We start from the raw sequence: 27,952 nt of genomic DNA on the forward strand, positions 1-27,952 counted from the left end.
GGTAACTATCTTCTGAAAAACTTCTCTGAGTTCTCTCATGAATATGAATGGTTCTGGAGATCCTTACTGTCCTCGGTTTGACTTGATTGCAAAATGTAGAGTCATTGTACATTAAAGTAAAACCAAAGACCAACAGACAGCTGGTGAATGTAACATCCACCTGACAAAAAGGATTCTAAGGTGAACATTAAAGTGAGTGAATATTAAACTCACAGCAGAAGTTACCGTGACACAAAAACAGTTTGAGCCTCTCTCTGTGGTTTTCTCCATAATAATAAACATGATCCTCCATTTGGATCATATCATGGTTTTATATCAGAGACTCCATAATGGTTAATGTGATGTTGACCCATGAACCTTTCACGGAGTCAGAGTTTCTGTTTCACTCATGTTGAACTTGTGTTGGTGTGGACTGTGACTATGGGCCCTTTAAAGAAACAGTTCACATTTCAACAGTAACACAACATTACTAACAGAAGTTGGAGTCACATTACAAATCCTGTTTAGATGACATAAAGACAAAACTTCTCTTCATGGCGACATGTTTCATTATGTAAAGGCACTTCTTCAGTTTGAGGTATGTCACGACAGCAAATTCAAAAGTGTTAAATGTTTTGGTGTTAATAGTCTTCTTGCAAAAGTAGAGTTAATTTTACTCTAAGCACAGTCACATTCTTTTAATGTAACTCTGAGGTGTAAAATGATAGTAGTTAAAATCGAGTGTTAAAAATGAGTGTTTCTCTGTCAAATCTGGAGGTGTTACAATGGAAACATTAACTCTTGACCTCTTAACTCTGAACTCCTAGAGGGGCTATGACACCAACAGAGTAAATTCACAGACTCCGCCCCCAGCACGGCTCCAATCGAAGCTGAAGTGAAGCCGTTTCAGAACATTTTGCTCTACATATTTGAGTTGTTTGCCATGCTTGGTAAGTCATTCTTTCAAAGATTGTTTCAATTGTTATTAGCTTTTACTTCTGTGGCTCTTTGGAGTTGAGACAAAGCTGTGTGAAAGGCATTAGCCATGTTGCTCGCTGATAGCATAATATTCTGTTTTAGCTAGCTGAAAGGTATTGTTTGCGGGCAAATACCACAGCCTTGAAAAAAGCTTGCATGTGAATTTTCAGTCAAACGTTTGGTCAAATACACCTAAAACAATGTCTAGAATGTGAAATGTTGGTATAATGGTGCTACTTGAAGCCTGAAAACGATCGCCCATAAAAAAAACAAAACAAACCGAGCAAACAGCAGTAGCAGGCGTCCTGACTGGGTTCTACGTTAGCATTTAGATCCCTCCAGAGTTTTGTGCACACGGTTTAGGTAAAAATGAAAAAGGTTGAGGTTTTACATTTAGTTCAGTATTACCTGTTGCCTGTGTCCTTGTCTTTTGGGAAAATACTTTACACAAAAAGGATTCCTTTTTTTTTCTGTGCTGCAATTGTTTACTGGATTATTTGTGCCATTAATTAGTGTCAACTAATTTTTATTCGATCTCCGCACAGGATATGCTTGTGAAGATGGAATATGGGGGAGAGCAGAAGTGCGTTGAAGTTCCACAAAGGGATGAATGAAGGACATGCATATTGTATTGAAGAAATAAGTGATGAGAATGCTGTTATTTGCATTTACCATGTCAGACCTTTTGATAAACAAAATTCTAATGAAAGTGAGAACATGTATACTGTTACATCTTTCAGAAAATGTTTTGAAATTGTGGTGCACAGTTCAGAATAAATGTTTTTCAAAAACCATTGCATCTTTTTAGTAAATGTTTATTTCCAAAAGAAATTTCTAGAAGGTCAGAACAGTAAAATTCCCGTTTTTTAGAATGAATTAGAAGATAACTCTTACGTAGTTAAAATAAAATACTCTTTGAGAGTTAATATATAAACTCTTAACACCAAGTGTTAAATTATCAACTCCAGACAGATTTGGTGTTTAACACTAAATCAGAGTTAACGTACCAACTCTCCAAAAAGAGTTAAATTAACACTCTCTGGTGTGGACCCATATAGACACTTTAATAGTGTTGAAATCAAATCCGACAGTGTTAATTTGGACATGCTGGATTTGCTGTGTAGTCACGTGTAAGAGCAACAGTTTAAATGTCATTGGAGAAAGATCCAAGAGAAGACAACAACTGAGTGTACTTATGGTCAGGTCCAGTTATCAAAGCTTCTTAAGGTGGACAGTCTTGTTTGGCTGACAGGATTCATTGGTGCATGTGAGTAATGTTAAGACCACTTTCAGGCAGATGAAGCCATCCAATTGCTGGAGTCCATGTGACCATGCCAAGACAGCATCCCAACGCTCTGTGCCACAGTTTAGCTCCCATTGGAGGACTGAACAAATCCCACTGCTCATAAATTTTTAACCAGATCTCTTAGTCCTCTCATGAAATTACTCTCAGAGCTGATAGACAAAATATTTAGTGCAGTTTTGCATTGTCAAAGAAGTAAAGAACATACGTATGTTTCAGCCTTCCTCTCTGAAAACAGGCAATAGTGCAAATAACAGTTTAGCTGTAACTGAAACTTGACGCTCTGATCTGTTTCCTTCATTGTTTTCCTATTTGCTCCAAAAGACTAAAATAAATAAAGAAATAAAGGATGTGGGTTTAAAAAACTAATAAAACAATTGGTCTTTGGCTTTTTTGCTTCATCTCTTCCCCTCATAAACTGTTTGTTCTAAGTTTGTTGCTATCAGCTGTAGGGATGGGTATCGAAAACCGGTTCTTGTTGAGAACCGGTTCCCACTGTTTCAATTCCTTGGAATTGTTTGACATTTTTGCAAACGATTCCCTTATCGATTCCAGTCGCCCCGAATGACGTCACCACGTTGCGGAGCGTCATTTACCTGGCAAGAAACACGGCGCGTAAGCGGCTCAAATGCTCAAAAGTTTACGAGAACGGATGACAACAGGGCAACTTGCAATACTTGCAAAGTAGATACTTCATTTAAGGGAGGAAACACTACAAATATGCAAAACCATTTGCTCACAAAACACGCGATGACCTTAAATGAATGTCATGTTTTTAATTCCGCTCCGGACTCGTGAATCTCAACCCAGCAGCAGCGGTAACGTTTGCACGTCCTCTCCCATTAATGCGGCAGGTAAATAATCAACTAACAGTGCATATTATGTTAGCGCGATCTGCCTTATTACAAAACCTGCCATTACTGTGCATTTAGGTGACCATGATGAGACAGACAGAGTCTGGCTCAGATGCTGGCAGTTCTCGCTGCAGTCTACCGGTAGCGTCTCCTTTCAGGCCAGGATAGACAAATGTCACCGAGCAGTGACTAAGTTTGTGGTAAAAGGCTTGAACCAGTGTTGCCAACTCCTCAGTAAGGAAAATCGCTATTGGTTGTCCTAGAAGTCGCTAAATGACATCATCGCCTAATTTGCATAATTGGTCATGCTAATCTAATTGTAACCTATGTTGTTGGAGAGAGAAATAACATCGTGGAAGAGACAAAGTGAGTAAAAAACGTCCTAAATGCATTTAGAGTTTATTTAGAACTACAAATTAAATTTCTTTTAGCAATTATTGTTTTTTTTAATGTCACAATTCCAACCCTGCTCCTTTACCTGGGCTTGGACCGGCAAAAGTGACCTGAAATAGGCACTGTGGTGGAGTTACTGTGTGTGTGTGTGTTTATAAGTAGTTTTAAACCTTGTGATCCACAAAACAGCATAAGAGTAAAAGGTAAAAGAGTAAAAGAAGAACTGACTGCATTACAGCACCCACTGCTTGTTGAGAGTAAAAGCAATACGCGCTTTCACGTCTTTTTTTAGCGACTTTTTTTTCTAAAAAAAGTCGCTAAGGGGTCTGAAAACTCGCTAAATATAGCGACAAAGTCGCTAAGTTGGCAACACTGGCTTGAACCCATTTGCCACAGCAGATGCCCCCAATTTTAGGTAAGTGAATGTGTTTAATTGTAGGCAGGGACATTACTGGATATTCTTGTGTAATTGCTACAGAATAATTTATGTTAAACTTTGTTATTGCTACAGAAGAATATTTATTTTATTATTTTACATTTACAATTTTTTTTCCTGGGGACCCTGTGACACCCCATTGAAGAGCCGTAGGCTGGATCTCTTAAGATCTCACTGTTGGGTTTGTAAGGCCATGTTACTCCTCAATTTCTATCTTGTTCAAAGAGAAGATATAAAACAAAGTTCTAAGCTAATCGAACTTAGTGTTCTCCTTTTTTAAAAAGAATCGATAAAGAATCGAATCGTTAAACAGAACTGAAAATGGAATCGGAATCGTGAAAATCTTATCAATACCCATCCCTAATCAGCTGTTTCCAGGTCCAAATTCTCCTTCTTCTCTAAAAGCCTCATTTATAAAAGTAGTGACTGACTCAATTTAGTTTTTAGGCTTTTCCATTAGATCAGATCCTTTTTCAGTACCTACTCTGCTGGGGTTCCAAGAAAGCTGAGGCCATCCTAAAATGTGATGCCAACAGACTGTCATCTATAACTAAACATCTAATGTTACCCAGCTGCAGTTGAGTGGTGGAAATGCTCTGAAATTCATAGTTCAGAGGCAGAATCTTTGATTTTCTCCAGTTAATGGAGTAGTCTGATATGGATGACACATAGCAGAAAACGGCTTCCAGCTCTTGATTGGCCCATTTTGCTAGGCCGTTAGTCTGTGGGTGAAAACCAGAGGAAGTAAGTGACTTGGCAGTCTCTAGTGCAGAAGGAAGCTTAGGTGAAGCCACAAAGTGGAACACCTTAGCAGAGATGGGCAGTAATGCTACTGTAATCTGATTACTTTTTTCAAGTAACTTGACCAACACTGCACCTTAGTGAAACAGTCAATTAAAGTGAGGATGTGGGTGTTACCAGAAGAGGGCGGCAGGCCCGTGACGAAGTCCAACATGATATGTGACCAGGGCTGCTTAGGAGTAGGAAGTGGTCAGAGCATGTCAGTAGGAGGAGTGTTTGACACCTTTTCTATGTCCCAATTCAGGGACAAAATAAACTTACAAAACGGGAATGGAGTTGTATGAACTTCAAATATCTGCTTGATTTATCGAGACATCACATATTTGCAAAAGTGCTCCAAAGTTTTCAGAAACGTCTGTTACCCAGCAGCTCGATAGCTGACCAGGAGATCAAGGCTCAGTAGAGCCGGCGAGAACAGCGAACTCCCGGCACATCGTTTTCAGACCTCGTGCGGTCTTTCACTACTCGGGTTAAACATGATATATAAGTCACTTAGATGACTTAAAATGGTTATTGTTTGGCTTTTTTCAGTGTTTTATTTGCTCCTGAGTAAATTGGTTTGGCTGAGATTAAAGTTATAGTTTTCACACAGCTGAAAATATTTCAAACAGAAATCTGATTAAACAGAAGTGTGAGATGACCGAGACTTTACTCCAGTGTCCTGTTATATATTTTAGCGAGCGAGGAGCAGAAGGCTGAGTTTATTATAACTACACCGAGACAGCTGGTGACACAAATCTTTTGGCCCAGTTCACAAGCCTCACACTTCCGACCGTCTCAGTCATCAGAGGACCCGGCCCACGCAGACCGCGAAGACTGGGTCCTCTGAAAGATGCAGCCTGTGAACTTACAAAGTCTGGACTAGTGAGAACAAGAGTACAGACTCGGGTACTTGAGAATTGAGAAGCATCTTTAATCTCTGGGAATCATACAAAAACATCTAATATTGAAGTTCTTGTACAACTTTTTTTTAGAAAGTTTAAACTATCTGACAATAAGCATCTTTAAACTAAAGAAATTACCATGTCAAGGACTGTATCATGAAATCACTCAGTTTCAACATGCAGTACAGACCACTAAGGACACAGCATTAGTATGTAGTAATAATATTATTGGCTAATTGGACAAGATCTACCTGTGACGACCCACTGCACCCTGCCTTCCTCTTGGCTCATGTGTGTCTTGTTTGCAGGCATTGGAGAGGCAGAGTTCCCGTTTACAATCAGTGACACTGGCAACACCTGGGCCAGTGTGCCAGGACTCTATATAAAAAGCCTTTAGGGCATAGTTTTGGTTGGCTCTGAGACACCAGGTTGGACTTTGGCTGTGTTCGGTTTTGTTTTTGCTTTTGACACTATTACATGCATCATCTTCACTCATCCATTCCTTCACACACCACTGTTTGTTTTTGACAGTAGGTGTTTTTCTGTTTTATTTGTTTAAAAGAATAAAGCAGCTTGGAATACATTCCTAACCATGTCTGTTTTTTTGTTTGTTTGTTTTTGTTTTGTTTTGTTTTTTGTCATGACCGTATGGCCTGGTTCGTGACACTGCCTTTGTCTAATTGATGAGGAATAATAAATATCCATAAGAGAAAAAGCTGGTATTTCAAAATAAACTGCTTATTTCCTTCCATTTTAGAAACTGCAATGTTTAAAGGTTTAACTGCAACATCTCTTGAAAAACAAGGCAACCAAAAAACCCCAAAGCCCTTTGACTGCATTTATGTGTCAAAAATTAAGAAGAAATGTCTGTGTGCTTTAAGGGACACTACCCTTTCAAACAATATATGCCAAGCAAGTAATCTAAATATAGCATAAAGATATATGTGATATGATAACTGGCCAACATGTGATGCCAGTTATGCCTGTAACAGGTTTATACTGGGAAACCTCCAGACAGTGTTGCAGAAAGACTGTATAGACAATATAAATGATTTCAAAACAAATGTTCTTGGTAAATTTGACCCTTTTATTTGATTATTTTTTAGAGTCAAAATAATCCAGAAATGATCTTTTTTAGAGTATTATTAGAGTTATTAATCAGTAATGAGGCATAAAGGTCATAATTAACAAACAGTGGTTTTAAAAACGTGTAATATTCACAAGAACTTAAGTTGATCAAAACTCTGACACAGGAAATTTGTTAGAAAACAACAAAATAGATCTATTATTATACTTTATATAATACGTGTTCATGGGACTGCCGTTTGTGACTGGGAAAACAAAATTGTGTAACATTAAATGAACACACCATTATGGTTTAAGCCACACACTGTAACAGATGTGGAAGAAATTTACATCAGCCTTGGAGACAACTTGAAACAACAGGTCATCAGCGTTTTTATCAAGTGTCAGTGAGGATGTGTGACTTAGATAGATTTTGAACCCCAGTAACATATCCAGAGTTTACCGTTAAGTAGTCAGTGGGAGCCAAGCTGAAGCCTCAGTCGGCCTTTCTGTTAAAGCACGCTGTGTTTCTGAAATGCTCTTTTATTGATTCATCATTGAATATTAACTTGTTTGTACTTTCATCTGTTAGTTTGTCGTCCTCTTCTGCAGGATTTCCCGTCAGGTCAAGCCTTTTTCACCTTTTCAACAAATACAGTTTGACTTTGCAAAGCAGAAAAATGACACGTGACACAAAAAGTGTAAAACTGTTGACTTTAAAGAAAAATTTTTCCTACAATGTTAAGGTTAACTGATGACTATAGAATGAAAACTGTGGGCAGATCACCAGCTGTGGAGGAATAGTTGCTCCACAATGTTGTTGTGGATCAACAAGTGAGGCTCTCCACTCTAGATCAAAACATATATTTATTCATGTATTTATGTATGTATGTAAGTATTTATTTATTTATTGATATCAGTCATTCAATAGTACTAAAATGTATGCAAAGTGTATGGCAGCATGTATCTCACCGCCAAGCCAATCATTTCAAAATTTGAACAGTGTGGGACGAGTGCACTAGTTACATGGCATATTTCATTATATCTAAACTTAGCACAAAAGATAAAAACAATTATTAGCATAGCTTTTAGAATTTAATTTTGCTTCATTTAAATGATCCTAGAACGTCTTGCTGCTTACAGGACTGCATAGGCAATCCTCCTGTGCTTGTTTTTAAAGCTGCCATTCAAATGCATGGACAGAGAACATGGGCATGAAAAAAATTCACATACATATAGAAGCACACTTTTTTCAGATTTTTTAAAAATCTCAAAATTTAAACATTTTGCTTCATTATATTTCTGCTACACATCCTTTAAAAACCAGCTTCATTAACAGCTCCTCTCACAGCAACCCAAATTCAGAGTGTTGTTAATCTATCTTAAACTATGATACAGTAAGCCAAGAAAAACATGCGTTTAATTCTACTGTTGTAATAATTTGGCACAGTCATGGTAAACGGTCTGCCAAGCAACACACACCACAAATCTCTGAATAAATCTCTGCTATTATTTCAATTTGTCCTTGTTAACCTTATTGGCATTACTGCACATCGTTGTTTGGTTCATCACGAGGTTAAGTTACAGCCTAATCTGTCCAGATTAAAAAGCAACATCTTCCTGAAATTCTTACTTTAGGCTCATCATGTAAGTTGGTAACTTAGTTATAACACCCTCCAAACACATATTTGTTTTGATTGCTAAAATCTGGGTTCTCTCCAGATGCCCTTCAACAACCCCTCCCCCTTGCTCTTCATCATCAGCTGGATCAATCATTTTGTGTACTTATGTGTCCACACAGACAAGCGGATGATTGATTGGGGACGACATCAGTGGGCAGAAGAGACCCGTTGCTCCCTAACAGAGAGAATAACTCTCTGTAGCTGCAACTTATTTCGAGAGATTTATGCCTTACAAATTGCCCGTTTAAACATTTCTGAGGGACCAAAACTGTAAAGACGAGAGCAATTTTACAGTTTCATTGTTATCGTTACATTTGCCAGGATGAGATCTGCCAGAGTTTCTGTTTCCTTGCTACTTCTTGTCTTCATTAACTTTGAAATGGTGAGTTAGCCTCTCTTTTATCAGTTTTGTTGATCTGTTGATCAGAGTTACACTGCATGGCTAATGAGGCCAGTATTCAGTACTGTGTTGTGTAATAACTGTAACTGAGATTTAGCAAATTTACAGAATTTACAGTTGCTATACTTTTACTTCTGTTTTAAATGGGCTATTATAAAAACTGTTGAACAGTTTTGTAAAATCACTTAGATCTGAATGCAAATTTATAAAAATAACATTTGAGGTTGGGCTTTGGGGGAATTGGAGGCTTCACTGTGGCAAATGTAATCAGTCAGCGTGACTGAGTTTGATAAACCTGGACTGAATCAAACAGGCACCTCAAGCATCCCGAGTACTATTAATCATATGCCCATATATGATTTATTTACCTTAATCACCAACAGTATCCAGATGTTCTAGACCCAAAAAGTGCTCAAATTTGGTTGAAACCATGGAGTGATCAGGTAGCCTGGTTAGCGAGTTGTTGTTTTGACCTTCTGCCCACCTGAAGCAACATACTTCCACCAATGCAGCTGCGTGTGTTGCTTTAAAAAGCTGCAAAATATGTTTAAGCCTTATAACAGAGGTCACAGGCTAGTATTTCCAATAGATGTAAATAAATAAAGTGATTTAATGTCAAATGTGACAAAAATTACATAACTAAATTGCATATCTTCTGTAATTTAGCAATTATTTTTATTAATACCAAACAGACAGTTTAATGAACTTTACACCTAACATATGGAGTCTTACGTGGGATTAATGAAATTCCTATTATAAGTAGGCTACTTTAGCTTTAAAAACTGTAAATAACATAAAATAAAATAAAACAAACAAATAAAATAACAAAGAATAAAAAAAATGAATAAACCATTTTTCTATGAATTTGGACTAAAATCCAGTTCCAGACTAAGCATTAAGCAAAAAAATCTGTTTGCATACTGTTAAATTGATCCAGTTTCCATCCTGTTCTTGGTGAAGTCTACACAAAGCTTTCATCAAATTAAAAGGTTAAGTGGTAGATAGGCCATAGGGAGCTACTGGTGATTAACAGGAGAGCGAAACGTTTGCCATCTTTACTGATTTCTACTCTCAGGTCCAGTAAAAGCTGACTGTTATCAGTGAAACGACCTCAGAAATATGGATAAGACTTCAGGTTTGGAAAGGTTGTGTGTGTTTAAGGGGCCAAACCAAATGAACCTTTATTAGCAGTCATCCAGTAGCAGCATAAACAAACAACATAAAGGGGGTTATAGTCCACAAAAGAAGGGCATGGATTAGTTACTGTGGGTTGTAGTGCGGGAGAAAACATTGAGATTGGGATAAAAAGTCTTATCCCCAGAATTATTGTCCAGGACAGACCTGCTGGCCCCACCCCACAGGTCACTCAACCCCAGTGACTATCTTTGCAAGTTGCCAACCCCTCTGGAGATCCATTTTTATTTTTGGGGTTTTGCCCAGTCCTGCCTGAGCCCCAGGAAAGGGTTTCAGTTGCCTGCTTGTGAACAGGGTTATCTAGCTACAAATTTTGTGTCACTGTGGGTTTTTTAAAAAAACAAAACAAAAAAACAAAACAAAACACTTAAACATGCAGACATGAGGCTGGAGCAGTCAGGGAACCACTAACCTTCCAATTAGTGAATGACCTGCTCTTTCCCTGAGCTACAGCCACCCCAAACAAGGAGAATGAGGAGTACAACCTGCATCTCTACATCATGACATTGAGGCGGTCAGGCATCTGATCGGGATGCCTCCCTCCCTTGGCAGGTTTTCCAGGCGCACAAAACTGGAGGGAGTCCTCACTGGGTGGCTGTCTCTCTGGAGTTAGAGCAGGTCATCTACTAACCAAGGCTGGTTGTTCGATCCCTGCCTGCTCCAGTCTCCTTTTGCAAGATACTGAACCCCCAAACTGCCTTCCAAAGTGTTCATCAGATTGCAAATCTGTGTGATTATCTTGAACAAGTGCAAGATAATAGATGAATTAATGGATTTGTAGTAGGTTTTCCATACATTCATAACATTTACACTCAAAGTACAACAAATGAAGACCCTCACTGAAATAAGGTTATGACCAAAGACAAAGTTTAATCCATCTTTGAAAAACTGACTCTTCATTATTTAGTGATGTAGCCAAGAAAACTTTAGGGACAATGTTGATGACTAACCAGTATTAAATACCAATAGAACCATCACAAGTTTAAGACCAGCAAACCAGTTGGGGGGCACCAATCTACACTTTTGAGGGTAGGGTAGTTTGACTGGAATATACTGAGAGGAGACCCAGCTTTTCAGTGATATTTCCAACCTTGGAAAATTTGGAGCATTATAAAGGTCATAAAGGTAAAATACAGGGTCTATAAAAAGAATCACCTGATTCCAAAGAGTTTTAACTTCACAGCCGTTCACCACTCATTGAAAAACGTACTTTTAGAAAAAGAAGTTTTGTGAGTTTCATGTAGTTGTCACAGTCTGGCTGAGGCAGACTGATTCTAAAAAGGGACTGAAATGCAGAACAAAACAGAATGTGAAATGTGACATGGATTAACAAAAAACAAGCTGTTTATTAAGGCTGGCAAAGAAGTACAAAACAAAAGGAAAAGGCGAAACTAAACAATAACCTAAACTGGGTGAACTAAGATTAAAGCATGAAAAAACCTTGAACATGGGACCTGGCATGGAGACATGGAAAAAAAAAACCATGACGTGAACATAGCAGACAACCTGACTATGGCTGTATCCCAATTCAGGGTCTGCAGCCTTAAAGTACGCAGCCTCAACAATCCTCAAGGCCGCGTACTTAAAGACCGCTAAGGCCGCAAGTGCGAGGCTTGTGAAATGGGACGGTCTAGCCTCCGTTGCGCTGCCCAGGTTGCCTAGCAACCATGATACTAACAGCTGGAAACGTGTCATACAGCTTTGTTTGACAGACATGAAGGAGAAAATCTTTTGTTCATTTGTTTGTTTGTTTCTACATGAGCTTTGATCATTCTCTGTAAGATTAAGCTCAGCTATTGAACGGCGTATATTTTAAAGTAAAGGCTTTAAAACCAAGTTAGTACAAACGTCACTAACGTCACTAATGTCACATGACTTTGCCGACATGTTGCCAACAGTAATGTTTAATGTTCTTCGTTATTAAACATTTGCACATAAATAAGTGACATCATATTCAGTACTTACTTAAAGTTTACTCTTCGGGCGACCCTCGTCCACCATTTTTTTCGGCAAAATTATCCACACCCATCGCTGATAGGTTTGTAGCTTGAACCCATCCGCTGGAACGTTGAAGACAATATAATTACACTGCAAAGCAAGACACAAGTAGGCAAGCTTCTTCATGTTTCTCGTGCACGGGAGAGAACCGGACAGGCACCGTTCCTTCGCTTGACCCCAGTTGCTCTCGTCCGTTCTCCCGTACCACTGTTCTTTTATTGAGGTTACATGAATATGCATAAGTTCATTAACATATGACGTCTACATACACACAAAGAGTACCTTGCCTGTGTGTGTGTGTGTGTGTGTGTGTGTGTGTGTGTGTGTGTGTGTGTGTGTGTGTGTGTGTGTGTGTGTGTGTGTGTGGACTGCTGATCAAAGGGTCAAACATCCTTGGTCAGGAAGAGGGTAGCCTCCCCCTCACCCTAGATGGTTCATCCTAGATAACACGGTGAGGAAGTCCTGCAGTTCATCTAAACAAAGAGCACTTAGACTAGAACAGACGCAACTACGTTAATCCTACCATAAAACAATAAGACACGGTATGACCTCTCATGCTCCCAAAGTGCTGTCTAATACACACAAAGTTTGCAGACTATCAAGGATCAAAACCTCTACCAATCTACAACTAATTACAAAACTCTAAGCATATATAAGTAAATATTTCTAAGCATAAATGACAATCAACAATACAAACCTAACAATCGCCGTGCTATGCATTCTGGGATATGTTGGGTCACGAAGTCTACAGGGAAGAAGTAAAACTGAACACACTGACAACAGACTGGGACTATCAAAATAAAACGGGAAACAAATCACAAATACACAGACCTTACACTAAGAGGCAGACCGAAAGAATATAACACATGGAACTCAAACTATACTAAACATGAGACACCACCGAAAAACTAATCCCTCACCAAAAACATGACTTATTTATAATCATGATCAAAGCACCAGAGAATAAGAAAATAATCCATAATGCAAAAATAAACCAAAACATAAGAAATTCAAAAAGCTGGGTCGAAACGACCCAGAACCGTGACAATTGAAATTTTTTATCACCCAGTGTTGCTTTGGGTAGATACTACCACAGTATAACTATACTATGGGTTTTTTGCTTTACCAGGTAAAACCATCAGACAAAAGTGACCGAGCACACGTAGATGATCAGCCCCATGTGACTGAGCAGATCGAGCAGACTGAGCAGACGGATCAGAAAATCCAGATACCAAACTTACCAACCCCATTTCCCACCCTACTGGCTACTACCAAAGCCCCAGAGACACCTGAGAGCAATGAGTATCTGGAATCATTTCAATGTTGGTATGTGGACTTGTGTGCTTAAGTGATTTAATTTCACCTTGGTTGGAGTTATCTTTTGCGGCTCACCTGCAGTGCTTTCCTCTCTTGATTTTTTAAGGCAAATGTGACCATAAACAAATGAAGACAAAGGAATAATCCAATTTAAACAGCTGTGCTGTAGAAGATTTGTTCTGTAGACTGAAAACATATTTATTCCTCCTGTAAAAGTTGAACATTTTAACATGGGCTGACTCCCTTTTGGAGCTTAAAGTGGACTTAAAGTGGAATTAACCTCCTAGGACCTGCGTCCACATATGTGGACATCACATTTTGGGTTATTTAGACTAAAATACTCAATTTTGCTCTACAAGGGCCTGATATCCACTTACGAGGACATTATACTGCTACTGTTCTATCACAATTTTAAACGAATATCCTCATATTTTTCTTAAAAACAAAAGTAAGGTAAAAAAAAAAATCTGGTAATTCTTTGTTTTTACATTCATCAGGCCCCAATCCGCCCAAATATCAAAGAGGAATTAAAAATGCTGTGGAAGAGTTCAGGTCTTAGGAGGTTAAAGTGGAATTAAATTTTTTCCAGTGATTGCAGATGGGGCACTTGGTTTTACTGTAGCTACTTATTCCTAGGACAAGCCATTTTTATTTTAAATGTTAATGTTAATTTTTCAGCCCTGGAGATTGTGAGATTATTTATTTCTTCCTGATATTCTGTGTGTGTGTGTGTGTGTGTGTGTGTGTGTGTGTGTGTGTGTGTGTGTGTGTGTGTGTGTGTGTGTGTGTGTGTGTGTGTGTGTGTGTGACGTTTGAATGCTCTTGATAGAAAGATAAGCAAAATAAAAGTGACATGAAGGAAACACAAAAGGTTATTCTGTTATTCCATTCAAAATGTGATTATTGTGTGACTGCAAATCACACAATAATCACATTTTTGCATGATTATTGTGTGATTTGCAGTCTGCCTGATCTGTTGGTCTACATTTATTAGGAAGACTCGTGCATCATGTGATGTGGCTTTTTGCCTTCCATGGGAGCGTTGCGTTGAAGGAAAGTGCACATGTAAACCTCCTTATCTGTGCCCCGTTGAGAATGTGAACCCAGTTTGTGGCCATGACAACAGGAACTACCGATCCTACTGCCAGGTAACTCATTATAGTCCAAGGTATGACTGCTATATCTTCAGTCAGGAACCAGTCAGGAACTAAACTAGCAGACACTGATATTAGACAAGAAGGCCTGGTTGTTAGTCCCCGCTCTAAATCATCCCTAAGGTCTTCTATCAGGTTGAGGTCAGGAATCTGTGCATACCAGTAAACCATACCGGTAATGGAAACCCATTTGATGAAGCTCTCCATGTTCCTGAGCTGGTCTGAAGGCCAAATGATGGTTGGAGGTCTGTAGCTAATGAATCAGCAGAGAATTTGCACACTATGCATCCACTGACCCAGCTTTGTGATTTTACAGGACCCAGCATTTTGAGTTGCTCTCTTCCACTTTGTTATAATACCACTAACAGGTGACTGTGGATCATCAGGTGACCAATCTTTCACAAATGTTTTGTAGAAGCAGTCTGCATGCCTAGGTGCTTAATTTTATACACTGGTGGCCACCTGAATTCCATGATTTGGATGGGTGAGTGGATACTTGGCAATACAGTGTACATGCAGTGAGACAAAAACTGGTTCATCCCAAAGACAAAACTCCTAAACACAAACTTAACAATGTACTGTATGGCATACAGCGAGGAATGCCCAGACCTCTACATCGGAGAGACCAAACAACCACTTCTTAAATACATGGCACAACATAGAAGAGCCACCTCCACGGGGCAAGACTCAGCAGTCCATCTGCATATAAAGGACAAAGGACACTCTTTCGGAGATGCTAATGTTCACATTTTGGACAGAGAGGACAGATGGTTTGAAAGAGGAGTGAAAGAAGCCATCTATGTCCACTGTGAGCGACCATCTTTGAACAGAGGCGGGGGTTTACGACACCAACTGTCTGCCATCTATAATCCAGTTTTGAGATCCTTTCCCAGACGCCTTAACGCCCACTCACATCCTGGGCCATCTGACCTCACGAAATCACATGATAAGGTGGGGCCAGGTTTCACAATGAGCTCACCCAAAACCCTGGCTGATTGTGACCCACACCCATTTTCACACCTTGGCTCATGTGATTAGACAGACGATCAATAGGGATCCATGACCGTCGTGGGGACACACCCATAGGGCTTAAAATCTGTGGCTCTTCACCAGGGCTGGACTGGGACAAAAAATCGGCCCGGGCATTTTGACTGGTGACCGGCCCACCAGGTATTACAGGAAAAACCATAAAGCCTTTGAATGAAAACAAACGCTGTTGTCACAGTGATGTACACTGTCTTGTTGGTGTATATGTATCAGTCTAATAAACTTAAACCTACACCATCCTCCCTATTCTGGTATTTTAAACAGTACCTGAAAGTAGACTGCTTGGTTGAGTTTACCTCCTAAACTATCTAGAACACATGGTGAAAACCTGAAATTAAGACAGAGAAGACTAGAGGTGAGACATGATCATTACTGATTACTGATGACAGATTTAGATATATTTTCATAAAGCATTCATTTACCACATCAATAAACAGCATGGCAGGGCAAAATATTTTTTCTAACATGGCAACCTTTAAAAAGTGAAAGGAGAAAGGACAAAATGTTCCTTTTCACCTCAATACGAGACGACTCCGTTTTTTACGGGACAGTTGGAAACTCTAATAACTAACCTTACAAATAAAATAAGATAAAACAAGTTAACATCATAGCACCCGCCCGGCAGTATATAAACTCCGTCATGCTAGCTAGCACGCAGTACGAGTTATTGTAACTGACTGTAAAAAGTCAGCATAACGAAAATAAACTCCACCTAAACTTGGTTTATATCTGACCCAGATAGACTGCAGGTCATAACTTCTTACCTGAAGTTCAGTTCACCACCTCGGGTCTCTGCTCCTCCTGCCTTTCCGTCATCCACCTGCCAGCGTGTTGCATCTGCTGGCCTCCACCACTTGCTAATGTTACTGAATCTGTGGAAGATCCGCAATAGCCACCACCAAACAACTGAGTTATTTTACACATCTCCCTTCATCTGGCCAATCCACCACTTTTCAGTGTTTATACCGTTACGGAAAAAAAACGAAAAACCACCATCGGGCATACCGGTCAAATGCCTGGTATGCCCGATGGCCAGTCCAGCTATGCTCTTCACCAATTGCTCTTAGAACTGAAGAAGCTTCTCGTATGAGCAGTGAAACGTCTTCAAGAAACTCTAAGAAGTCCAGACACTTATCCTTCCAAGCTCTTTAGACTACAATGACCTGGATGACTGAGAACCTTCACAGACATGCATTTTGTTTTTAAGATTTCCTAAGATTTCCTAGCTAAAAATCAAAATTAATCCTGACCTAACCAAGACACAGTCGATCTTCTGTATGTTACAAGTTTACAGAACATTAGATTATATTGCACATTTAGGTGCCACTATTTTTAAATTTCTATTTAATCTCTTTTCCAGGTGATGGCGCTCTCATGCCGGACCAGGAAATCCCACATGTCCCACTTTGGGGATGACTGTGATGGTTCGCTCTTTCTGATGCATTCAAAGCTTTGTGATTCTTTCTGAGATTCCTACAAATTGTTTATGTTACTTTAACCTCTTTTTCTCACAACAGTAAATGGTCCAAAGTTCAGAACTTCAATAGATGAGGAAACCGGATTAGTCAAGTTGTTTGTTCCTGACAGCAATGGTGGGGAGGAATTACTGGTGTGTAAGAAGATGTGGAACATGGCTGCTGCTAATGTGGCTTGCAAGGAACAGAAGAAACCACTGTGAGAGAAATTACACAAACTAAGAATATTAAAGCATGAACATATAGGATAAATATACATGTTTATCATCTGCTAGTCAATCAAAATTTAATTCAGCAAATAACCACAGTATTAGAGTCAGACACTTCTAACATTGTGTGTACAGGGGTGCAGCATCCAAAAACACAGTGGATTACAACACCTTGACAGCTTCCACACAGCTTCCACACAGATGTGTTAGTGTCTACTGCCAAGGTTATGAAACGTCCTTAGCTGAGTGTGTTATCTACGACAAAGTGGAGGTTACAAAAGGATCGTTAGTTGCTACTGCAACCTGTTACCAGGAATCAACAGCACCAACAGGTCAGTATGTGGTAATTCTACTGTATTCTTGTCTGTGGTTAGAAAACAATGTACTCCTACAAATTTGTAATTGGTAAATTTAAACTGTAAGAAGGTTTTCAGGGTGCTCTTAAGCTACTTGTACTTATCATAAATGCATTTAGAAATAACTTAAAATTGTTCCGAATCAACACTATTAAGAGAATGTGTATGAATTAATGTCTAAAAGTAAAAGTTTATCAGACCGTTATGCCTTCTGCCTGCCTTCGGTGTTAGGTGCTTCGAACTGGTTCAAATATAAGGAGACCACAGAGCTGACCTAACACATTTTGCAGATATAACACCTCTCTTGGAAACCTTTCAGTGTCCCCCACCAGAATAGCTCGAAAAGGTGCCTGGGAAGAGGGACGTTTGGGTGTCTATGTATAGACTATGCCCTTGCAACCTGGACCTAGACAAGTAGCAGACGATGAATGGATTGTTGGAAAATTCAGTGGAACTTCTAGAATAAACTAATTAACTGAAATAAAAAAAAAAACTCACCTCAAACGTCGTTAGTCCTCTGCAAGTGCAACTGCACTCAGCAGGGACTTCTTGTTGGGTATAAATTTGGATCTTAGACATTTATTTGAGCTTTCTCAAAAAAATTTAGTTGCTAAATAAACATTTCTGTATTCACAATCTAAACTGTCAACCCATCTTTCAGCTTCTGAAACCCAACATGAACATTTTTATCATCATCAGGCTCATATGACTCCCTGAATTTGAAAATTTGGAGACAGTGATGCTCAGTCTTCATTAAAAAAAAATTTTCTTCAACAGAATCTAATATTTTCTCATCTAGTCTAAAAGAAGTTTGTCTCTTCTGTCTGTTTTAGACCATCCCTTCACCTGTGTGAATGGAAAGCGTGTGGCTCAATACCAGACGTGTAACGGAATTGATGATTGTGGTGACCAAAGTGATGAGATGTGCTGCAAAAGTAAAACTACACAAACACAATCAGAAATTATCTTACCTTAGCTTTGTGCCCCAAGTTTTACAATGTGAATCATTGTATTTATCAGAGTGCAGAAAAAATGCTTTCCACTGTAAAACGGGAGTGTGTATTCATAAAGAAGCACTCGCTGATGGCAAGATCGACTGCCTGGATGGCGAGGATGAATCAAACAAATTTAAGTCAAAGCAAAGTAAGGCACAACATATCTTTACTTCCACACAGTTTAAGAAAAACAGATGTTTGCTCTTAGAAAGTTGTTTTGTTTTGTTTTGTTGCAATTTAGTTTCTTCCACTTGTAAAACTGGTTTCACTTGGGTTCCTGATCTACCCAAACTTTGGCAATTACATAAAGGCTAGTTACATCTTGGAACAAAATTGGTCCAAGAACAGTATACCAGCAGAAATTCCTACTATAACTTACTGCTACTTACACAGCCAAGTTTAACATGGACCTTTCTTGAATATGTCAGCAGTATTCATCTGACTTAGGTAACTCAAAAGTTTATGTTGTGACACAGTGTAAGTCTGGAATACAAGTTGCGAAAATGCTCCTGTAATCTGAAAGCTCCTTATGATTACTGTAATATACATTTTTGCTAAATTTATATTACGTTAAACTAAATTTAACTGTGTCATCTAATCTTTTACGTTTAAGTAAAAGATTAGATTAGAAAGATTAGATTTAACACCTGTTCACACTGATAGTGTCATGTGGTTTGCTTCATATAACTACAATACAAATAGTTGTCACAGTTAGAAAAACGCTAACTTCTGGTGAATGACTTTCATAGCTGAAAGTCCACAACCATCAGGTTTTTTTTTTCCATGCACCCGAGTCCTTATAGCAATATGTTTCTGTTTTCTGTAGAATCACTTTCACTGAAAGGTCTGCCCAAAAATTCAGGTAAATGAAATCCTCACAGCAGCTGTTTGAATATTTCACTGTTTTAATTAGTGATGATGACAGTAATTATTTTTTCTTCCTGTATTTCAGAGTACATCTCTCCAATGAATGGTATGTAGATTAAAAGTGACTTATCAGAGGTGGTGGCACATCTTATTTTATATACAATGATTAGATAATCTTGATGCTATAGTACACAATGACATTTTTGACAACAGTTTTCTTCTAGCTACAGTTTAGGAGACCTTTAATCATTGGCATAAGAGAACCTCAGAAGTTTACATGGATTCCAAAGCTTCATCTAATCCAGTTGGGATACACTGGACAGCCAACTGCAATACAGAATTAGTCACTAGTATTAGTGTGTAACCCCCTCACATACTATATGATTAGAACAGTAGGAAGTCTACCTATTGCAGAGGTTCCCAAAATGTGGGCTGAGCCATTGCAGGGGGGCGCAGTATGAAAAAATAGTCACGAAGATTTTTCTTTTAAAACAAACGGGGGCCTAGCAAAAACAGTTTAGGAACCTCTGACCTATAGTAACCCTCATTTCAATTTGCACATGTTCTTTAAATCAGTCCTGAGGGTACAAGATCACCTTATATACAGGTATATCTAGTCCCCAGGGTATGAATTTCAACAAAACTCTGCGTTATATAGCTTTGTGTGTTGTTAACTTTGTCCAGAAACAAAGGCCAACAGAAAAGCCCTGGAGGCCAATCTGGTCTGTGGCATTCCAAATGCTACCACAGTGGATGATGAGGAAGTGGTGCAACGAGGAAAGAGTACCCATGGAAGAGTCAAGAGGGTAGTCGGGGGAGTACCAGCAAAGCCGGTGAGCTGGAATCAACATAACTTTTTGAGTACAGTTACCGTTCCTGCTGCTACTATGTGGTTTTGTTTTGTTTTGTCATTCTTACAATGTAGCATAATGATCTCCCTCTGATGCTAAATACCCAAAGGGATTTTTAAGGTCCTGTAGATCCTCAGATGCTCCACCTGTTTGAAGCCCTAGACCTCTTGCCTAGTGTATGATAGTGTATGATAGCCCTGTTGGTTAAATCCAAAATGCTATGTCATGGCATGCCTACCTTGCTTAGACATACAAATTTAAATCAAAACATGATATACTCCCAAACCTAACCAAATCACTTTGGTGGCTAAAACTAACCAAACAACAAGTCACATAGACTAAAAGAAAAGAAAAGAAACCCCAGTTTCTCTCTTGACAGTTCTGTTACTCTAGCAGACGTCCACAAATTCAAATCCCAGCTGAGTATCATCACACGGAGTAAATTTGAAACCATTGGGAACATAATGAAGAATTCCATTACCGTTCCTCTCAAGAAAGAGGATAATGTCATGTCTGTTTCTGTGATGACATTGTTTTCATAGAAGGTCTTGATTATTTTAGCACGAAAATGCCACACCCCATTTGGCACAACTGAATGATAACTGTCATCATAAGTAACAAGCAACACATGAATAACCTGCCACATATCTTCCTGTTGGTGTGTAGACCCAAATCCAGTGGCAGGTTGCTCTGGAGGAAAACAAGAGGATTGACTGTGGAGGAGCTTATATCGGAGGCTGCTGGGTCATCACTGCAGCTCACTGTGTCAGGTCGGACAAATCTCTCACACCACTCCCCCTTCCTAACATCAACACATTGAAGGTTTTAAAACACTTTTTTAAGACTAGGCATTGCTTTGAAAGTCCTCACACATTAGGTTTTTTCTCTCCTGGTACCTTCACTTTCAAAAGTAGTGTAAATTTGATACAATTTCCAGAAAGATTAAGCCCATGCTCTGGTCAGTGCAGTTAAAAGTCATGCTGTGCCTTGGAAGTCAGCAATAACCATATTTTTCTCCCTTGCTGTTTACAGACCCAACCCCCGTGCCTTCAGAGTGAAGTTTTCCCTCTGGAAAAAATCTCGAGCTCAAGACACAACTGACATTGTTCCTGTTGAGGACATCATTATCCACCCAAAGTATGAACAACACTATCTATACATAAATGTACTCCATTCATTTACAGGTACATCTTTTTCTTTTTTCATTCTAATAAAGCAGTTTTGAATGATCCACAGTTAGAAATACCAATTTTTCTTATACTGGGTCTTAGTTAGGACACTCAATTCATCCTCTATCAGGCAACTTCCCCTTTATTCGGTGGGTAGGTAGGCTTCTGCACCTGAGATGACCGTATTTGGGATTCCCATTGTGGGTAAATGATATCATAAAGATCCAATGACAGAAGAAAGCTGAGTGAAACTGAATGTTGAGAGAAGTCTGAAGTCTGAGCTCATGACTCGCTGAGATTACTCGTATTTACATATGAACATCCATCACTGGAACAGCAGATATATCACAGAAATAAGAAAATGCTAAATATGTTTACTTTATAATCAAATATGTGTAATAAAATAAGAACAATTTTTTTAATGTCTCACAGTTATGTTGCCAACACATATGAAAACGACATCGCTCTGGTAAAACTCCAGAAGCTTCCATTCACAAAGAAATGTTTGGTGGACAATCCAGCAATAAGCGCAGTCTGTGTTCCCTGGTCCACACACCTCTTCCAGCCCAACCACACCTGCAGTATCTCTGGGTGGGGACGAACTGCAGGTATGGATAAAAAATCATATTTTCCTGTTGCAAGAAGAACAGTAATGTTGTTCAATCCAGGTTAAAAATGAAAGGGGATCATCTTCTTGATGCATTCTCAATCATCCAGGTAAGTAAATCTCCGGAAGCTGATTCTGTTCATCTGGACGTAGCGTTTTGTGGGAGAAACGTTTCGTCACTCATCCAAGTGACTTCTTCAGTCTCAGCTGACTGCAGGTTTCCCCAAATCCAACTCCAAGTCCAATCCATTAAAAGCTCACTCGTTCACATCCACTCAGGGTCCACAAAGCAGGATAACAAGCAGGGGTCCGGGGAAGCCTGTAAAAGGAGAGGAGATAGATGTTAGATAGAAGCAGTAGGAAATACAAAGAAATCACTAAGCAAGCCGGAGCTACACTGACACAGGTTAGCCCAACGATCCCTTGAAGAAACAGACACCATTAATGCTGAAAGGTATATCGGCATATATATGCTTTAGAGCAACATGCTCTCTCATTCAGGTTCCATCTTTTTCAGGAAAAATGTACAATTTACCAAAACAGTGCCAAGCAGAACCCTGTAGCTATTACAACAGCTTGGCTTCATTGTAAAACAGTGCAGGTGCTAAATTGGCCTGCTGACAGTCCAGATCTTACACAAGCTGAATATATCTGGAACATCATGAAGTGAAAAACAGGACAAAGAAGACTTTTATCAGACAAGAATGCAACAGTATTGATCTATATCTCCATCTACTTTGTGAAGTTATGTTTTCCCATCAGCTGGTTTGATTAATGAGCAAAGATGAAATATTCCTGTCGTTGTGTCCAGAGGGGAGGTCAGCTTCCGTGTTGCTCTGGGCCAACGTTTCTCTGATCGACAATTGCGGCAGATTCTATGGAAACCGCTTCAAACCAGGCATGATGTGTGCAGGTGAGTGATCTATGCACAGCCGGACTACTGCAACCTGGACATAGTACAGATGGAAATGTGTTTATTTGTAGGTGATGTGGAGGGCAGCGTGGACTCCTGTCAGGGTGACAGTGGAGGTCCTCTGGTTTGTGTGGATGAGTTAGGCGTTTCCTACCTGTGGGGCATCGTCAGCTGGGGTGAGAGGTGTGGACAGCCAGGATTCCCTGGAGTTTATACACAGGTACAGTACACAAAGACAATACTATACTATACAAAGGAGAAATTTATTACAAATACTGTGTACATATGCTGCAAGTGTCAGGGATCAGCTGTGTGACAACCCGGATTTGGACTTGAGTCAGAACACAATAAAGACTGACTCAGTATATAAATTCACGGGATGATGAGGAAACAGGCAACAAGTGGAGACAAGGCTGAAATCAATAACTGACTAATCAGAGGAACACAAGGCACACAGGACTTGAGAAATTTGACAGGAAATGACTAACACTGAGACCTGGACTAAAACATAAGAACGTCACTCAGAGCCAAAACAACAATAACAGAGACAAGACAGGAAGGACAGAATAGAAATACAAAAGTAAACAGGGAACTAACAGCGTAGTAAATAAAATGCTCTACCCAGAAGATGAAATAATACAGAATATCGAACCGAAATGGAAGTTCTGGGTCCAAACATTTACCGTATGTGAATTCTTTTATCTGAATTTAGAAGCATAAAATTAGAGGTCTTTCCAAATTTTATGTCTTCAAGACATTTCTGTAGTTTAACTAACTGGTGTGTGTTATCTGGCTTCATGCACAGATAGAGCTGGGTGTCATCTCTATAGCAGTGAAAATGAACCCTGTGCAACTCCATAATTAACCTTTGTGTGAAGAGATCCCTACATTTACATGAACAAATCGGAGTCTATTAGAAACATCAGGGTTTTGTTTTTGTGGTCAAATAAGCCTGAAGTGTAATTTTTGTAATTGGCTGTAAACATGTTTATTTCTGCTGTAAAATTTGACTTTTTAAAACTGGAGTCAATGGGTTTGACTCATTTTTAGATCCTCACTTAGACGCTTGAAGAACTGTAGCTTTTGACTATTTCAATTGTCCATGACCTTTTGTTTTACTATTTTTTAATGGTGTGTTTCTTTAATTAGATACAAATGCTTTGTATAACGCCAAATAGTTTTGACAGTTTGTTTTATTTTTAGAGCATTATAAATAGTTACTTTTCTTTTCTTTTTTTCATGTATAGTTATTGTTGATTTAGTGACTGTTATGTATTGTGGTATATTTTGTATGACTTGTATAGTACTTATTTCACATTTTAGGATTATTAGAAACAGTAACATTGTGTGTCTCTGTCTGACAGGTCGCACATTACTTCGAGTGGATTAGGCTTCACATAGGTTGGTCTGCAGTCACCAAATTCAACTCATAATATGGAAAACCCACAGCATGTGGCCACATTTCAATATAGGTGTGCCATTTTATTTTGGTTAAAACTGCTCAGTGAAAGATGGTAAAAGACGCATTCACTGTTTGATGTTACTGCTTGGACCTACTGTTTGTATTGGTATTAAAATACTACGTTCTATCCAGTAAAACACCAATAAAATCTGCTTGTAAACATACTAATGAGACTTAATCTTTACTTGTAAACATCTCTAAACTAAATTTGAGCCTTAACACACACTTGCTGAGGTTTACTCAAGTTTCTGGAATGTCTGATTGCTCTAATAGCATCTTGTTCTTAAATGGGAAAACAATGTGGAAAGATAAAAAAGAGAATAGAGCAAAAAAATAAAACACAAGGGGCTGCCAACTGCACAGACAGAGAAGAACTGAACAGACACACAAACAAATATGTGTATGTGCATTTATCATGAAGTAACAGGGACTCCACAGATGGAGCAAGCACAGGGCCCAAGGTACCTGAGAATCCCACCTGGCAAAACACCTAGTAGAACACCCCCAGCCTCGACCACAACCCCCAAAGGAGCACGTCAGGAAACATGCCAAAACATCCAGCCGTGTGCCCTTGCACCACCAAGCATCACCAAACCCTGGATAACATGATATAGATTTCCTTTTTATCCCTTTGTAATACAGTTCAGTTTTTTCTATATCTGATGCATATCTGGATTTTTTCAAATGGGTTTTTACATGTGATAAGTGAAGACTTAAAAGATATTTTTTTAAATTCCCACCAAACTGCCAAAGAGCTGCTTTTGCTAAGGTGTTTAAAGCAGGCGTGATGCTTAATACAGGAGCTAATATAAAGCAGATCGCTTTTTCACTGAGTGCTTGCTTTATGTCCAACCATGAGGTGTCTAACAAGCTTACACAACACAGAAACACAGTAATCTGTTTTATAAGAAGAGTGTTAAAACTCGTTCATGATGGGGGTGGGGGGTGTTTACATAAAATGTTTTTAAATGCTTGAGTTTACTGACTTATATCAAGCCGTAAGGGGTTTATTCGGGATCAGTGAGAACATATAGTTGAATTTCAGCAGAACACTGCACTAAGGTCTAGCAGGACAAGCACAGAGATGAGTCCACTGTCAGAGGCCATAAGAAGATCATTTGTAACCTTCACTAAAGCTGTTTCTGTGCTGTGATGAGCTCTGAAACCTGACTGAAACTCTTCAAATAAACCATTCTTCTGCAGATGATCTGTTAGCTGTTTGACAACTACTCTTTCAAGGATTTTTGATATGAAAGGAAGGTTGGAGATTGGCCTATAATTAGCTAAGACTGCTGGGTCTAGAGATGCTTTTTGAGTAAAGGTTTAACTACAGCCAGCTTGAAGGCCTGTGGTACATAGCCGATCATTAGAGATAGGTTGATCATATTTAAGATCGAAGAATTAATTAATGGCAGGACTTCTTTGAGCAGTTTTGTAGGAATGGGGTCTAAAAGACACTGATGGTTTGGAGGAAGTAATTATTGAAGTTAACTCAGAAAGATCAATTAGAGAAAAAGAGTCTAACGTAACATCAATGGTACTAAGAGTAGCTGTAGATAATATTACATCTGTGGGATGATTACTGGTAATTTTTTCTCTAATGATAAAAATTTTATTTGTGAAGAAGTTCATGAAGTCATTACTAGTTAACGTTAAAGGGATGGTTGGCTCAGTAGAGCTCTGACTTTTTGTCAGCCTGGCTACAGTGCTGAAGAGAAACCTGGGGTTGTTCTTATTTTCTTCAATCAGTCAATCGGCTTCCGATTGACGTAACCAGGTGTCATTACTGCCGACGTGAATTATAATTTTACTGAATTTACGTTTACCCTTAACCAGCAGTTTTACGTTTCCCTCAGTGTCGCCTGCTCTGGCCCCTGCTGGTGTCTCTAGCTTCAACATGTCTGAGAACAGAATCGCCAATTACCAGAGTTTGACCCCCAGTGGGTTTGTCGCTGAGTGGGGAAAAATGGTTAGACACATGAACAGGTTGGTGGTGTGCCTGGGGCTTCTGTTTAAGACTATGCTTCCCCCTCACCGTTTTTCCGATCATTATAATATAATTCTGGTTACTCCAAGAACCGTTTTTTAACAATGTTATGATGATCAAACTGATGATGGTATCTAATACAACTGCTGATCTACCCCAATTCAGCTGCTATATACGTGGGGAAAAGAAAGTTTTCAGGGTATATACGTGAGTAAAATGTTATTCATACATCACCTATCAAGACAAAGATCACAAAGTGATTCTCAACAACAACAAAACATTAAGAAGAAGAAAAAAAGAGTTCACTACAACCAAATCTGAAAAGATTAGTTTTTAGTTGCTTCTTAAAAGAGACCACTGAGTCTACAGATCTCAGGCTCAGAAGGGAGAGAGTTCCTGAGTCTGGGGTAACACGATGAGTGAAAAGTTACCCCAGAGTTCGTGACAGCGGATTTAGCAAATGTTGCAAAATGATCTTGAGCTTATAAATCTGCCACTGACACAAGCAAGTACTTCCTTTTTTTTCTTCATTTAATTGGAAAAGTTGTGAGCCATCAAACTTTTAAAGGAGTCTAAGCATCTACTCAGAATCTGCAGCTTTAGGTTTGCAAAATTGTATCTTAACAAACCGCAAGACCTTTGGAACAACCACCAGACAGGCAATACCAAAGTGGAGATATTTGCCTATAATACACAGCACCATGTTTGAAGAAAACCAAACACAGTATATCAGCACAAACACGTCATACTAACTGTCAGGACAATAGTGGAGACATGATGGTTTGAACTTGTTTTGCCCCCACAGGACCCTTGCACATTGCAGGCAACCATCAATTCCTCTGTAGTATTCTTAAGTATTCTAGAATCAAATGCGATGCCCTCTTTCTGACAGCTAAAGCTTAGCTGAAACTGGATGATAGTAATCCCAAGTACAGCAGCAAATCTACAACACAATGGCCACGATGACCTCAACCTAATTACAATGCTACGGTGGGACCTTAATACAATAAAAATGTCTGCAAACATAAATTAGCAAAGAAAACTGGGCCAAAATTCAGAGAGACATAGGGAAAGTCATAAAAAAAAGAATTAGTTAAAGCTCTTTCTGTTAAAGGTGGTTCTCCAAACTACTGAATCATGGGCTATACTAAGTTCTTATTAGTTTAGTCCCAACTGATGGCCTTTAAAAAGATGTCTCATTCCCCAGCTGTCACATACAACATATGGATTGCATTGGTTACAGATGAATTTCTAAACTACTGAATGTTCCAGTAGGCACTGCTGGGGCAATCATCTGGAAGTGAATCAGACCTGGAACTAGCAGGTACAACAGTTTCAAATAAAACAGCAATGCAAGTATTGCACTCAATCACAATGGTCTGTATGGACGCTCACTACGCAAGACCCCATTGTTAAAGAAAAAGCATGTTGAAAGTTGGTGCTTATATAATTGAAGGAAGGATGAATGGGCCAAAGACTGTGTCACTCTATGATTAATGTTCACATTCAAAGGGACTCGCCACACATAACATATCCAGGTAAATTCTGATGTGGGAACTGATCTCATGATCTTTAG

General features: G+C 39.1%; 1 protein-coding gene and 1 long non-coding RNA gene across 4 annotated transcripts in view; one reads left to right on the plus strand and one right to left on the minus strand.

Moving 5' to 3' along the window:
- The first annotated feature begins 8,132 nt into the window (after positions 1–8,132).
- cfi (complement factor I) lies at positions 8,133–24,986 on the plus strand. Of its 3 annotated transcripts, XM_080868935.1 has the most exons (17): positions 8,133–8,757; positions 13,097–13,293; positions 14,279–14,432; positions 16,846–16,909; positions 17,003–17,159; positions 17,305–17,501; positions 18,359–18,460; positions 18,546–18,668; positions 19,347–19,382; positions 19,473–19,493; positions 20,072–20,220; positions 20,905–21,008; positions 21,271–21,375; positions 21,840–22,015; positions 22,826–22,927; positions 22,999–23,147; positions 24,292–24,986. In XM_080868935.1, the coding sequence occupies exons 1-17, from the start codon at positions 8,698–8,700 to the stop codon at positions 24,358–24,360; spliced, it is 1,965 nt and encodes a 654-aa protein (XP_080725061.1). In that variant the 5' UTR covers positions 8,133–8,697; the 3' UTR covers positions 24,361–24,986. The 3 variants fall into 3 exon arrangements, with proteins under 3 accessions (XP_080725061.1, XP_080725060.1, XP_080725062.1); XM_080868934.1 differs by having other exon boundaries at positions 22,999–24,986; XM_080868936.1 differs by lacking the exon at positions 18,546–18,668 and having other exon boundaries at positions 22,999–24,986.
- LOC308388471 overlaps positions 22,195–27,952 on the minus strand; it is a 29,595-nt gene continuing 23,837 nt past the window's right edge. The window contains exon 4 of the long non-coding RNA XR_013970108.1: positions 22,195–22,333. This is a non-coding gene — a long non-coding RNA (uncharacterized lncRNA). The remainder of the gene's footprint in view (positions 22,334–27,952) is intronic.

Source organism: Rhamphochromis sp. 'chilingali' (genome assembly GCF_963969265.1).
Source record: "Rhamphochromis sp. 'chilingali' genome assembly, chromosome: 1".
Classification (NCBI taxonomy): Eukaryota; Metazoa; Chordata; class Actinopteri; order Cichliformes; family Cichlidae; genus Rhamphochromis; species Rhamphochromis sp. 'chilingali'.

Bases quoted from the DNA above. Each gene is read 5' to 3' on its own strand.
- cfi (XM_080868934.1), top strand. From the start codon at position 8,698: ATGAGATCTGCCAGAGTTTCTGTTTCCTTGCTACTTCTTGTCTTCATT. The intron at 18,669-19,346 runs GTAAGGCACAAC...TGTTTTCTGTAG, and splicing joins CAAATTTAAGTCAAAGCAAA to AATCACTTTCACTGAAAGGT. The intron at 19,494-20,071 runs GTATGTAGATTA...AACTTTGTCCAG, and splicing joins GTACATCTCTCCAATGAATG to AAACAAAGGCCAACAGAAAA.